General features: G+C 50.9%; 1 protein-coding gene across 2 annotated transcripts in view; it reads right to left on the bottom strand.

Annotated features, from left to right (window-relative positions):
• Nr4a3 (nuclear receptor subfamily 4 group A member 3) overlaps positions 1–8182 on the bottom strand; it is a 40950-nt gene extending 32768 nt beyond the window's left edge. The window contains exons 1-4 of one of the 2 annotated variants that reach the window (XM_031377357.1): positions 7100–8182; positions 3699–3872; positions 2740–2802; positions 493–1448 (exon numbers count right to left, since the gene is read on the bottom strand). In XM_031377357.1, the coding sequence (XP_031233217.1) occupies positions 493–1446 (954 nt within the window). In that variant the 5' untranslated portion in view covers positions 1447–1448; positions 2740–2802; positions 3699–3872; positions 7100–8182. The remainder of the gene's footprint in view (positions 1–492; positions 1449–2739; positions 2803–3698; positions 3873–7099) is intronic. The other variant, XM_031377356.1, reaches the window with a different exon arrangement.
• Between the last annotated feature and the right edge of the window lie 7035 nt (positions 8183–15217).

The following is a 15217-nucleotide window of genomic DNA, read 5'->3' as shown; positions in this document are numbered from 1 at the left end:
GCGAATGACCAAAATTCAATCTTAAGTCTCGAAGCTCTCCCTGTGAAGACAGAGACACAAATGCCCAGGCCTGGCATGCAGGTGCTACTCTCTCACACTTTGGGTGGACAGCGAAGGGATGATGACGTTTGGGGCGTTGTGGAAGTTTAGATCCTTTTTAAGAATTTGCAGAAACCTCTGTTCAGAACAACAACAACAACATCAACAACAAACCAAACCAAACCAAAAACCCATAGAAGGTAATGTCAGGTGAGGAGGTTGATGCAGGCCCTTCAAGTGCATGGGCAGCTTATGCGGGAGCTTCGAGTTTAAAACCCCTGGGAAAGATGGGTCTGAGGTTCTAAGCCTTGGAATCCGTATGCATAGTGTGTGGGATGATAGCTTTGACCCTGGCAAAGCTAAGAACTCCAGCCTACACCCACTTAGGTGCCTCAGCAAGGGGTCTGACTGCAGAGCAGAGGAAGTACCTGGAGGAGGCATGCTCTCTCTCACCTTGAAGAAGCCTTTGCAGCCCTCGCAGGTGCGCACTCCGTAGTGCTGGCAGGCAGCATTGTCACCGCACACCGCACACGTGCCCTCCCCGGATGATGAGCTCCTATTGGGTGGCGACGGTAGGCTGGGGCTCTCTCCCAGCAGGCTGGACGCTGTAGGGGAGGCTGTGAGGCCCAACGGAGGGAAGGTCAGCGTGGCCGTCCTCTTGGCCAGCGGGAGCCCGTACGGGTGGCCCTCGAGAGCAGCAGCTTGGCTGCCCGCGGCGGCTGCGGCTCCCAGGGGCAGATTGAGCGCAGCTGCGGCCGTGGGGTCATAGCCGAGGTGGTGGCCGCCGGCTGGGCTGGGCGCGGGAGGATGTGGCGGTGAGGGCTTGAAGAAGATCGGGAAGCGCGCGGCAGCGGCCATTGGGGGTACCGCCTTCATCTGCGGGTCCAGCAGCGGTCCCGGAGCGATGCAGCCAGGCGCAGAGGGCAGCTCGTCGTCCCACAGCGCCCCCGCCTGCGGGGGGAAGCCTGGAGTGGTCGGCGTAGACGGCGGAGACTGCTTGAAGTACATGGAGGTGCTGGGCAGTACCTCATCCTCGGGGCCGGAGGGAGGAGGAATGGATGGCTGTTGCTGGTGGTGGTGGTGGTGATGGTGGTGATGGTGATGGTGGTGGTGGTAGCCGTGCTCCCGGCCCTCTTCCATCTTGATCAAAGGCCTAGGCCCGGATGGCGGCATTTGGTACAGGCAGGAGGGCTTGAGTTCGCAGCTGCTGGGGTAGCCCTCCATGAAGGTACTGAAGCTGGGCAGGGACGTCGTGGCGGTGGCCATGATCCCCGTGCTACCGAGGTCCATGGTCAGCTTGGCGTAGTCAGGGTTCATGATTTCTGTGGTGTATTCCGAGCCATAAGTCTGCGTGGCGTAAGTGGACCCCGGAGGCGAAGGGCTATATTGGGCTTGCACGCAGGGCATATCTGTAGGGACAGAGAAAAGGGCTCAGAACACTCCACCGCCAGCTGGATCCACTGCTCTTGAATCAGGAAACAGAGAAAGTGGCATCCTCTTCCACCTGCTGGCAAAGACTGAATGCCCCTAGCTTACTTTTTTTCCTCGCTGGGGAGACAGTTGAGTTCCTGACTGACAAAGGGACCTCAGGGACGATAAAAATGGACTCCCTGGAGATGGCTACACCCATCTTCCCTCCCTTGCTCTGTTCATCAAATCTGGATATAGATAATTTCTCTCATAAGTCCAGGTCACTTTTAAAAATTATTTTAAGTCCTAAGCAGCAGCAGCAGCAGCAGCACCAGCAGCAACAACAATAACCCCCTAAAAAAACTGTTGGAGTGGTCTCCGGCCATAGGAAAGGCCAAGGGGAAAGGAAGGAATTGTCTTGTTAATTAATTTGGAGAGGAGGCCATTGGTGCCCCAAGTCATACACACGCTGATTTGTAAACTTGTGAGTTAGTGAAAAAAAAAGATGTCCTGAGTGGGACAAGGGAGGCAGTGACATGCTAACATTTGATGAGTGCCAACTAAGGCAGCCCACACAAGTTGTGGTCGCTGCTTCCCACCCACTCCTCCAAACAGGATTAGCAGCCTGCACAAACTGGACCCCTACTGATGACTTCAGCCAGCTTAAGTGATGAGGTGGGCATGTAGGCCCAGGAAATGGACTGGGGGAGTTGATGCCATCTGCAAAGAAAAAGATCAGCTGTGACAGCACACCCACCAAACTTGCTCTCGCCTGTATACTGTGTGTGTGCTTGCGGATGCATAGATGTATACACTTCCCAATTCTGACTAATAGGATATTCTGACCTAGTAAGATTAGAGCCGTTTTATAACAACAGCTAACAGCTCTTCCAACAGGCACATTAGTCTAGGTATTTTCTCATGAAGGGGGCGGCGGCGGGGAGGGGGCGGGTGGGAAGAGAAGAAAGCAATTTCAAAACAGATGAAGTCTCTCTCTGCCAGTTTGCCTAGGCTGGACCCTCAAAGGAGCTGGTATAGGGGTACCTGCTTTATTCACAGAGGTTGAGGTAGGTGAGAAGGCCTGAGAGTTACCGGCTCTTATGAATGACTTTTCTAATAATTTTCCTTTTTTATGGCTAAGTCAAAAGTGGTAACTTGGGGAGTTTCTGGTGGTTGGTTTTTCCAGAGTCAAAGGAAACCCAGGTGTTTGACTTCTTGGAGGGCGTGGCATGAAGGTGTGATTAACAGAAAAGTGGGTGCTTCACATTTCCCCTGACATCTTTCTCTTACCCACATTTCCAAAGCTGATTGAGTCATGCGTGTATGGGATGAGATCTTGACGTGAAAGAGAGCCTGTTGGAAGAAGCAGCGTTGAGGAGTGGCCAGCTCACGTGAGGCCTGCTCAAGTGAGGCCTGCTCAAGTGAGGCCTGCTCAAGTGAGGCCTGCTCAAGTGAGGCCAGCTCAAGTGAGGCCTGCTCAAGTGAGGCCTGCTCAAGTGAGGCCTGCTCAAGTGAGGCCTCCTGAGCTAGCTTGGAGTGAAAGGATTCCTTAGCTTGGTGTCTAGTTCTTAGGATGAAGTAGAAGCTGTTTAAAAGAAGGGACACACAGCTTGGCCTTTTCATCCCCCCCCACTCCCTTTGCATATCTAAGAATACCTCAGAATTACCTGCCATTCTGTCCTCTCCCTATTGCTCTTTGTCTTTCTGAAGTCTCCCGTAGGAGACTGACTGTATCTGTGTGTCTTTGGTGCCTGCCCAGGCCCCCCTCTTCTTATACCTTTACCAAATTTGTAAAGAGATTGTGCAAACCAAATCTGAGGCCTTTATCTTTACGTCTCTGTAGCTCACTTGGGTTTCCCTTACCTCTGAGCCTCAATCATCCAAACTCTTGCATCACAAATCATTTGGGTTTTAGATCAATAGAAATGTTCCCTATCTCCCCAAGTGATGATCCCTTACATGAATATATTGGACATAAAAGGATAAAAATAAAACCATTAGAAACATAACATATCCTGATTGCTTGGAGTATTTGCTTTTCTTCTTAGGAAACATACTTTGAGAAATGCTTCCTATAATCTCTCTACTCTGGTAGCAACAGGGTGTGGTACACAGCGGAGGAGCTTCTGCCAGAAAGCCACCTGTGCTGTGAAATGTAGGGCCAGCAGCCCTACATGTTGGTACTGGGCAGGTAGTTGGTTTCTCCACTCATTTCCCTTGCTCGGGAGGAATAAAGGCTTCAGACCTACCTGGAGGGTATCTTGCGCGCTGAATGGTGGGGCTGGGGGTCTCTCCAGCGGAGGCTGAGAGTGTAGGAGGCGGGGATGTCGGGATAGGCGAAGCAGCCGCTGTGCTGGCCCGCTCTGCTGAGGGTCCAGGCTCAGAGCCCGAGCTTGTCGGGCTGCGCTCTCCCGCAGTGGGCTCTGCAGGCACAGAGAGAGGGGACAGAGACTGTGGTAAGAGGAAGCTGGGTCATCTTTCCCAGGACTGGGTGAATGGGGTGTGGGTGTGGGACCTGTAGAAACGCTAGATAATTACAAAGAATTGTCATAAGGTTAAGTGAAAGTGTTTAGAGCTCATGGAGCCACTGGGCAAGAAGCATCACATTGTCTTAGGAAGCTAACTAAGGGAAGGTTGCCGGCACCCAGTGAGCTCACAGCCCTTTCTTTTGTGGTTCACGATCTGATGCTAAAATCCCCGTATGGTCGTCGCCAAGAAATTGATCTTTTCTACACCCACTGTTGGTTCCCAGATTGCGAAGTCAGGAAGACCGAAGGGGGACACTTGAGGAACGAATATAAATCCGAATTTGGAGGGGGGTGGTATTAATGAGTATACTGAAGGAAATAGCCATTTTTCAACTCCGACGGCCCCCACTCCTCAAACACAAATTTTACACTCCGCGTAGGAAACGCACAAGGTCCGGAACGAATTCACGAATGCCCGGAGGAATTAAGAAAGTCTGCGCTTTTCATTCTAAATGCTAATGGAGCTTCCCTTCTATTAGTCGCGAGTTTCGAGGGCCAGGGGTCAAGCAAACAAAAGGGCACAGAGGAAAGGCCTGTGCTGGGAGCCGCGCGCTCGCAGACAGCTTTGGCTGTGGCTGCGACGGATCGAGGGAGGTCCCCTGAACTCAGCGGGCGATGTCCCCGAGGGTGGGCGGCTTCAAAGCTCCAGGCCACCCGGTGGCTCAGAGGGGGTACATTCCGGAGGGCGCCCAGAGCGGCACCCGGGCGAAAGTCCCGGTGCACAGCCTAGTGAAACTTTGTAGTTGGAAGCGCAGCTTGACTGGCAAGGAGGAGGGCTGCAGATGCCCCCAACTCCGTCTTATAGCGCCCCCTTTGTTCGGGGTGGGCACACCTCAAAGGTTAGGAACGTGCCCCCTCCCCCTTGGAGGGGAACCCAACCCCCAAACTAACCAAAAGATCTCTGGTAAACGCTGGAGCCAAGGGTGGGGTAAGTTTCATCTCCTGCCACTCCTGCGCCCAGAGTTTGCTTTTAGACAGAAAGAGGCTCGGGTTCCCCAGGTCTAGGAAATTCTCGATGGCCAGGAAATGGGGGATTCCCTTGCCATCCCCAACCCGAGGTACCCCGACGGAAACCTTGCGCTCGCTGAAGCGTTGGCACGAGTGGATCTTTCCACAGCTGTAGCATGTGCTTCTCATCCTCCTCCTCCTCTCGCATCTTCAAAGGGGGGGGGGGTCTTCCAGAAACCCCACCCCCTGTTCTACTGGGTTTCCTATCCTCACTCTCTCTGGGAACCTTCCAAGTGTAGTCTTTCTCTAAAGGGGCGGCCTCTGAACTCGGGTGGGCGGGGGTCGCGCCTCCCCAGGGAAGGGGTTCCTCTCAGAGACCGACACACCGCCCGTGGTACAGCCCAGCCCAGCACCCCGTCGCTCTCTCCGCCCCCCGATCGGCCGGTTACCTAGGTAAAGCCTCTGCGCCTGGAAACACGTACCGTCGCTCCGGCTCGTGGCCGCTGGGGCTGGGAGCACAGAGCCTCGGGGTTGTAAATTAGGAAGAAATAACTACCTCTGTCAAAGCCCCTTTCTTTCTCCGGGGCAGACGAAGGGAACACCCCCGTGTTCCTCTCCCCGTGGTGAAGTGTGTGGAGGAAACAGTGAAACACACCATTGTGACCCGGGCTCCTCCGCGGAGTTTCCAATCGGGGAGCGGGGGCGGAGGTTGGGCGGGGGCAAGGGAGGTGGAGGAGAGACCGGCAGAAAGGGAAAGACAGAGATTCTCAGAAAGACGGAGGGAGCTGAGTCAAACCCTGGGGGAGAATTTCTTTGAGCGAGCACTGGGTCCCGGATTTTGGGGTAGGGGGGTGCCTGTGGAGGGAGGGAGTGGAGCCCCCACCCCGGGCAGTCTTTGGCTTTACGTTATGCGTATCTTGCTGGGTTAAAACAACTGGAATAAAGTAATTTCATTCATTGTGTTCAGTAAGCGCGTTGGGCAGCTTTTCTTTCTCCAACTTGGTTCTATAAGAAACATTTCCTGATTGTTGGAAAAGGATCTCCAGAATTGGAATAGCGAAGGAATGGCTGAACCGAACCCTGTAAGCTTTCTCCCAGCACTCCAAGGCCCTAGGGCAAGCAGCTCGAGAGTACTAAAGACCACACGCCCCGCGGCTCTTCCCTCGGGAGAACCCGGGCACATAAACAAAAGGCCACCTCCAGGAACGTTCTTGGAAATCAAGGGACCAGTGATCCTGAGCTCCCTCGTGACTGCCGGAAGCCTCCAACAGGTTCGAGAGGTGCCTTTGCAAGCCAGTCTCCGCTGGCTGCGCTCTGCTGCTCAGCTCTCCTTTTCACCATCGAGAACTTTCCTTCCCACTAAGAAGAGAAACACTCGGAGCAACTTCTCCGAAAGCGCATTGAAAAGTAACACAAGCCTTTCCCACACCAGTCAAGGCCTGGAGAAGAGGGACGCCGTCCCCACGCGTGTCGGGGCGCGAGAGTCGGCAATTACACCCGATTACCTCCGTGGGGAAAAGTGTAAACCAGCAAGTCGGCGACGCCAGGCAGACGTGCCTAGTGGAGCCCCGGGCTCATTTCAATACAATAAGCCGCATTCCTACAATTACACCGTCTTTGCTGAGCTCCTCCAGCGCCTCTGCGAACTCCGGCCGCTGCTGCCCAGGCACTGTCCCTGCTAAGCTTTCTCCCAGACAACCAGCTCCGTTTCACCATTAGACACATTAACTCGGACCCACCAGAGTCCCTATTTTCAATCCCACTTAAAAGGCAGGAAAATTACTGCCGTTCATCACCGGGGCTCCAACTCTCTGCCGCAGCCGCCGCCGCCGCCGCCGCCGAGAGCATCATTACCATGACAACTAGAGCCGAAATACCCTGAATTACAACGCTGGAGCTGCTACAGCACAAATCCAGGTCCTCCTCTTTGTTAGAGGCTTTTCGCCTCTTTGGGTGGGGAGAGGAATCTCACAAGCTCCAGAGTCCCTGAGGGCCAGCTACAAGGGAAAAGTTTCAGATTGGAACCCACCGGTCCCTCGGCGAGCAAAGCCTGAGAGGGGAGGCGGCGGGAGGGGGGCACCCCACATTAAAAGTTGTCAATTTCAGGAGCAACACTTCCCAGCGCGCCAACTTTTAAGCTAAGCCCCCATATTAACTGGGCACATCGTACGTACTTGGGTGCTGTAGCGGTTCCGTCTTTAGAGCGAGTTTCTAGAGAGCGACCCCGAAATCTGGATTGGGGGAGAGTCACAGCTGCTGTCCCGGAAGGGCTGCGGTGCACAAACCCAGCGGCTCCCAGAGGCGGTGAGCGGCTGGCGGGGGATGCTGCGATCCCAACTCATGGGAGAGCGCCGCCGAGAGGTTCCGCAGGCGTCCAGTCTCTGGCTGCGACTAGGGGGTAGGATGTCGCCACGTTTCCCACCTCCACGGACACCGCCGGCTATGTCAGCGTTGCAAAGTGAGCCCCGGAGGGGCGTCCGGCTGCGGCCCGGCGCGGCGCGACACCAGCGAGGGCGCCAGGCGAGAGGGGTGTGAGCGCGCGGGAGAAGAGTGGAGTGTGTGTGCGGAGCGTGTGAGCGCGCGTGTGTCTGTGTGTGCAAGTGAGGGAGCGGGTGTGAGCGTGTCTGTGTATGGGGAGCGGAGGAGGAGCAGGCGCTGGAGGGGTGGGGGGCGGGAGGCAGGAGACTCGGCTCTCCCGGCTGCGCGTTCGCTCGCTCTCTCGGCACGTCATTTATGCCACAGGAGCCCTAGCGGCCTCTCCATAGAGTGCCTGGAATGCGAGACGTCAATGTGACGCCATGGGACGCTACGTCACCCTCCTCCTCCCTCCCCTGGCCCAGCCGGTTCCGCGTGTGCGAGGGTGTGTGTGTGTGTGTGTGTGTGTGTGTGTGTGTGTGTGTGTGCGCGCGCGCGTTACCCGGCCATTCTCACGGTCGCACAATGGAAACCGCGGGGAGCTGCCGACCCCAGCCCCGAGGCCTCTCAGATTCCCGCGGCCAACCCCTCTGCACCGGAGCCGCTTGCCAGGGCGCCGGTCTACCGGAGGGTGCCGCAGCCCGCCCGCGGGTCAGGCGGGACCGCCCAGCTGTCAGGCTCCGGGTGGAGCAGAGTTGGAGGAGTGCTGCTGGCTCGCCTCCGAGGCTGCCCCGAGGCATCTAGCCAGGTCCAGGGGGTAAGAGAGAGGACAGCTCTTCCGAAAGGGAAGGCTACGCCAGCCAGCTTCTCCGAGTGACCTGGCAGTCGCTGCTGAAGGAGTTTGGCACCAGCCCGAAGACTCCCTGAGGTGCAGCTGTGCTTCCCTCAAGCAGTGGTTCTAAGGCTGTTTACGTCTCCCTGGCCCTCTGCGCCTAGGCTAATTTGCCTCTTCCTCCTGTCATGCTGTTGGTGTTTCGCCCTAGGATGCAGATGGTTCCAAGGGACAAGATTTTATTTCTTTACACTTATGGTGTGAGGTTCTTTACTGGACACTTTGTAATCCCAAGAAGTGCACATCCAGCCACGCGCGCGCTGCACGAGAAACTATATATAAAACAAACACACCACACGTGTTGAACAGCTGAGTCCGACTGTTAAAACGGATCCTCTGCTCCTCCCCAGCACCGGGTCAGACATGGAACTCTCCTCGCACTTTCACTTTTTTTGAGGCTTGTAGACGCCTCCCCCTCCTATTTCTCAAATGAAATATTTCAAAATCAATCAACAGGATTCATTAGGCTGTCTCTAGGGGATCTTTCCTATGGTCTCCTGGGGGGGGGGTGTACATTTTGTCTTCCAAGTATGCAGAAAGTCTGGGCGACTGTATAAGGGACAGCGATTTCTTCCTGGAAATGAATTTAGGGTGTCACTTTCTTGCTGAAAAACAAAACAAACCAAACAAACAAAAAAAACCCAAAACATGTTCGAGTTAAGAACTCTTAGTTCCAATGGTTGCTGCTAAGTGAAAGTAACCTCTCTCAGAAATGATTTTTTTTTCTTACGAAGGAGATGTTTGAGTGAAACAACGCAGACAGACGCGCTCTCCGGCGGTCTGCTAGAATCTCAAGCGGCATTTTCTTTTAACCTGTCCCAACAATTGAGCGTGTGGGTGGCAAAGTCGGGGGAAGAGGATTCCCCCTGGTCAATAGCACATACTTCAGAATCGAAGAAGGTTCGAACTAGGACCAGAAACTCGAAAACAAAACAAAACAAAACAAAACAACACGTGCACAGTGTGTCTCTGTATCTACGCCTCCACTTTCACTTTAGCAGCCTGGTGTGCTTAAGACCGTGAGAGGACGCTCCGAAAGTTGTCCCAGCCCAGAGGATCCGAGCCCCCTGGCTGCGGGTGCGTTCCCATCCTAGCCCAGAAGGAAGGAGGGCGCTCCTACATTGAATCCATTCAAAGGCTGGGGGGTTGGGGGGGGGAGCAGGACCTGGAGCCGCGCGGCGCTGACGCACGCGAGGCGCGTGATTGACGCAGGCGATGTTACTAAATTGGGCGCTTGGCCGGGCCCAGGCGGCGGCGCGCGCGGCAGATAGCGGAGTAGGTTCCCCTCGGTCACCCCCCCTCCCGTCTCCATTCAGCGCGGCGCGGCGTGGGGCGGGGCGGGGTAGGACGCGCGCGTCCGCGCCGGGATCCGGCGAACCAAATATAGACGGGTCCCGGCTATTTTTAGTGGGGCGTCGGGAGCGCGCGCGCGCCGCACGAAGGGGCGCCCCGACTCTGCCCGGAGAGCGGACGGCCGAGTCGCCATCTTGTACTCGGCTCGACCCGGTCTGATGCCCGGCAACGTGGGGCCGAGGGTAGGGGAACTGGAAGGGAGGCGCGGGCGCGAGCGCGAGCGAGGCGCGCTGCCTGGGGAGGGGGCGCGCGCGCCCTCGAGGCCGAGCGCGGTACTCGCCATCTGCTCGCCCCGGGCTCTGCAAGCCTCTGGGCCGGGTCCCGCCACCGAGCCTGCCCGGCCGGCCCCGACTCGCGAGGGGGCGGAGCTGCCTGCGGCCACCACTTCCTGAGAGCCGGGGATACCCATCCCGGACGTCACGGAGGAGTCGGGGCGGCGGTGGCGGCCCGGGGCTCAGCCTGCACTTGCATCATGGGTGCAGCAGCATCTGCCCCGATCCTTTGTGCCTTTTTCCCCCTATTGAGTAACTGCTTTGTTAACTGAAAATACCATGACGGACCAGTGTGATCACCAGTTCCAGACCTCAAAGAAAGTGAAGCTGTCAGGCAAGAAGAGGGAGACTCCCCCAGCCGGCTGCGATGGTATCTGGTGGGTGGGTGTGTAGAGCAGCACTTGACAGTTTTCCACGTATTACTTCTTGCCTAACTCTTCACCCTTAAGAAGGTTTAAAAATAATTTTATTTCCATGTTGTAAAAATTTCATCTGTGTTCTGCACCACACCCATTCTCCTTCACTTTAAAATCTCATGCAGAGCTGGAATCACTCAATTCAGGAACCCTAAAATTAGGTACAATTTTTAGGAGACATGACATCTTTCCATGGAATTATAGAATACGTTACATTTTTTAATTTAATATGTGAAATGTCCTTGCTCACTCAGTTTATTATAAAGTCACTAACTTTGTTCATGTGAATTGGAGGGTTCCGGTGTCCTGAGTTGAGACAGAAGTAATTTACCAGGTCCATTATAATTCCACTTGCGTGTGTGTTGGTAATGAAAACCAATACCACGGACACTCCTGGATTGAAGGAGGATCTTCTCCGACTCTTAGCGCTTAGGACTATATGTAAACCGTGCTTTTTTTCTGGGTGGTAGTACTGGAGGCGAAACAATTAACCTAGTTTACCTTTAAAAAATAAATTCCCCCCTTAGCCGGGAATCTCCAGGAACACATTTTGTCTTTGAGTGGGTGTGCGCTTGGGACCTATGCTGGCGAGTTTTCCCTTACTTTCCTCTCATGCTTTCTCTTATATCCTTTCAGTCCCAAGGATCACTCAGGTCACCTGCCTTGGTTTCTGAATGCTCAGTCAGGGTGAGCTAGTTCCTAGCTGGGGCTGCTAAGAGTGGGATGCTGGATTCACCATCGGAGAGTTTGCAGTGGTTATTGATAACTGACAAGGTTTTGAAACTCAGAAGAAAAGTCATGGAAGCAGAGCCAGGTCTAGGCACCCTCCTCTGCTTCATCAAAGGCCCCTAAAGAGAGGCAGTTTTTTCCAGGAGCCAAACAGAATTTTCGTTTTTTAAAAAATATATCTTCACATCTATTTTTTTCTGCACTTTGATGGTCAGATTTACTACAAATAGAAAATAATATTCTATGAGGCCTATGCAATGATTTAAATTTTTTAGAAATCTTGATTACTTTTTTTGATAACAATATTCTTAAGTGAAATCCAGGACTGGATACAGCTAAATCTCTAATTTTTGAGAAACCAAATAAAATAAATGCCTTAATCTGTGGCAGAATGAAGACATCCCAGGTTTGGGCCTCTTTCTAGGAAAAAAAAAAAAAAAAGGACTTTCACGTGTGTTCTAGTTTGTAATGATCAGAAAGTAATTTCTGCTTTTTCAACAGTAGTCTGTTAAAAACTATCTATATAGGAATTATGACAAGTTTGTAAGATAACTTTCATTTATTTTATTTTGATGTGGATTTGTAGCTCTAATCTGCCTGTAAGAAAGAAGGATATATTTCTCTCGCAAAATAAAATAAGGGATTTGAGGAAATTTCATGTGTTCCATATAAAGCAATTATTTTTAACAAAGTAGGATTAAAAACAACTGTCTGAGAAGAATGACATGTAATCTTGTTGATTTACTAGCGTGTAAAAAAATGGTTACTGTTAAAAGTAAGGAAAGGTGAAAAAGAAATATAATCCAGGAGCTGAGGAGATGGCTTAGTGGTTAAGAACACTTGGCATGCAAGCATGAGGACCAGGGTTTGAATCCCCAGCATCTATGTTAGAAGCCATGCATGGCTTTGTGTCCGTAACTCAGCTTTGGGAGACAGGAGACATGTAGATCCTGGGAGATGTTGGCTAGCCAAACCAGCTTGAAACTCTGCTTCTATGAGGCCCTGTGTCAGGCAAAAAAGGTGGAGGACTACAGAGGGAGTTATATGCCCATCTCTGACTTCCACATGTATGTATGTGCACCTACACACGTACAGGCACCATATATATACCTACATGCATTGTGCACACACAGAAATTGCAAACCAGAAGTTGTCACTTAAAGAAAATAAGTTTTGAATTTTGTCTGTATTTTCTAAAACCAGGGCAGAGGTTCTATAGTAAACACATGCATGCACACACACAAACATGAATTACTGACTTTGGCTGATGCGTGCGCACATGCAAGCACACACACACACACACACACACACACACACACACACACACCTTTCAGTTGCTGGTCCCAGAATCAAGGACCATTGTAAACTTTCAAATCAGTTCTATCTTTGTCAAATTAATATTCCTAAAATACACCTTTTGTTTTGCCACCTATGGCCTTAAACGTCTTTAGCAGCTGGATTTTGTCTTCCCAAAGCCTATTATTCCTAGACTCCTCCTGTCGTAGCTGAACTCACTGTTCTTCACACAGTCTTGAACACACACACACACACACACACACACACACATGTTCTCTCTTTCTCTCTCCTCTCTCTCTCTCTCTCTGGATAGCCTTCTCCTTCTTCACTTGTGGGAATCCTAGCATCTAAAATGAGCTTATGAAGAACCAGCTTGTGCCTGAGTCTTTCACGGCATTCTCCTTCTCCTGCTTTTTAACTCACTTTTCCCCATAGCTTACAGTCCTGCCCAGTCACAGGGTTCAAAAGCCTGCCTCACATCCCTGAGAATCCTGTGGGACCCAAGAATATTCACAGATAAGAAGTAGCCATAAAATATGCCCTATCTAAACTTGAATGCAGATAGATGGCTGCCATATAATTTGTATGGCAGGTGTATGGATAGGGCATTTTTGGCATGGGTGGCTATAGTTGAGGTCACTAGCATTGTTTGCTTTACCTGAACTTTTCATAGTCCTGACTGAACACAGCTTGTCAAGGTGCCCGCCAGAAACACAGACAGCTGCGTGGTGATACAAGGAAATGACAGTTTGGCTTGTTGCGTAGGAAGCTTTGCTATGATCTTTTCTTTTCTTTCCTGGCAGACTTTTGGTTTGACTCTTACTCTGTTCTAAGTTCTTTCCTCTCTGTTTTCTACTTTCTCTTATGCCACTTTCAACAGTGAGCTATGGATGCTTTGGGCTTGCAAGTGTTACTGTCTTTCTGGGGGAAACTACTTGAATACTTAGAAAATTGGGAACTATGACATCTATGTTCAGTCAGTTAGGTGCAAAAAAATTCTTGAATTTCTTATCTTTTCAAATGTTAAAATAGACGTGTACGCCACTCTGTTGTGTGGGGAGACAAAGTGGGCAAAGATTTGGGGATTATGATCCCTTAGAAGCTCATGTAACTTAAAGTGGCAAATCTTACTTTAACAAAGGAAAAAAAAAAAAAAGCAAAACAACAAAGCAGGAAAGATTTCTGGTTTTATAGAACATTTTCTAAAATGTAAAAACCTGAGATGGAGAGACTCTTTTGTGGTATAAGGACTAATACTACTACTCTACAGTGTCATTAATGGCTTCCTATCTACCTGCAATGCCAATGGCTAGGATAGGCTTGTAATCTCCTTTAAAAGATTGTTTGATATCTCAGTCGTGTTCTCCCTTGTCCCTGGTAGGTGGAAGACTGCAGCCATTTTGAAGGGAAGGGTTGCTGTGCATGTGTGCTAAGCCAGTTTTAGTTTTATCTGGCTGCTCAGTTCTTGCCCATTATCCCAGCTGTGAGAAAAATACTGCCTTACACATAGGCTTCCATTCCTCCAAGAGTGAGAGGGCGTGTGGCCCAGAGGCAGGGACTGGCCTTAGCTACTGTGAAGCCACTGAACCTTGGTACATTAATCTTTTAGGGGCCTAAATGCAAGGATCTGTAAATGACAGTGTTGAGTTCCCTGTCTGATCTCGTAGGCCCTAAAGTTGGATGCTTTTTTGAACCACTTAAATTCTGTTAATCATGAGCCAGCCTTACCCCAGCCTCCTAAGTTACCGTTGTGGTCCGGAGGCTCATTAACTCCCCTGTGTAGCACCTTTGCTTTTGGTAGTACTGTTACATTGGTAGTAGTACTCAATTAAATTGCTCTGGGTTGCATGGTAATGAACTCTGAACTCCAGCCATCAAATGAGTAGGATCTCAGTGGTCTAAGAGAGTTAGTGTACTGCCAACATCACAGCCCTATCCCTGTCCGCAAGCTAGAAATGAGCAGAAGCCTGGATAGTCCAAAAGTCATTTTATATTTAGCCTTGGAATTTGTCTTTGAACATTCATCTGAATATGGATGAGTCACAAATTGACTTTATACAAATTAGCAAACTTTCTTGGAGCCAATTCTGTTGTTTGCTGCTCTTCATTTCTTCCTGATCCTTCCTGCATGCTAGGCACAAGCGGGTTCTCAAGAGTAGCAGCCGGCCAGAGCTGTTCTCTGTTTTTTTTTTTTTTTTTTTTTTTTTTCTGGAGAAGGATGGTGCTAAGATGTGATGTAAGTCTTTGCCTGTCCTGTTGAGTCTGAGTATAGAAAGTGGACCATAGAGGCAGGTCACTGGGTGGTTCCAAGAGCATATCAAGTGGACTATAGAGGCAGGTCACTGGGTGGTTCCAAGAGCATATCAAGTGGACTATAGAGGCAGGTCACTGGGAAGATCCAGGAGCATGTTGAGGGGACTGAAGAGACAGGTCACTGGGCAGTTCCAAGAGTCTGTGGAGTGGAAGAAACGCTGGCAAAGGGATGAGGAGAAGCACAGCCGACTCTGCTTGTGAATGTGTTGGTTCTGTGCTTGGATTCATCTTCTGCATGAATAACCCAGCTTTGTAGGCACTGGAAACTTCTGAATTTTAGCACATTGCAGGTTTCTGTGTTGTGGAAGTCAAGTTTGGATAGTAAAGACCGTTTGTCCATTAGGGTTATTTTTAAAGAGCCCGTTCCACATATTTAGGTATCTGGTTTCCTACTTAGATCGTGTAATTAGTAACTGATTCTGATTTTTTTTTTTACCATAGTACATTTTCCAGTATTTATTCTGCATGTTTATAGTTCAGTACTGGAAAAATTCTTCCCTGACATCTGTTCTAGATTAGTTCCCTATTCCAGTTATGTTTTCCTGTTTTATCAACTGTGGTGAGGAGAATAGAAAGCCATATTTTAAAGATTTCTGCTATTTAAGTGTAGTAAAATTGAATAAATTATCTTATTTTTCTAATTTCTGAAAAAATATTATTAAACTC

Source organism: Mastomys coucha, unplaced genomic scaffold (genome assembly GCF_008632895.1).
Source record: "Mastomys coucha isolate ucsf_1 unplaced genomic scaffold, UCSF_Mcou_1 pScaffold18, whole genome shotgun sequence".
Classification (NCBI taxonomy): Eukaryota; Metazoa; Chordata; class Mammalia; order Rodentia; family Muridae; genus Mastomys; species Mastomys coucha.
The sequence above is the reverse complement of the archived record's forward strand: the minus strand, read 5'-3'. Positions and strand labels throughout refer to the sequence as shown.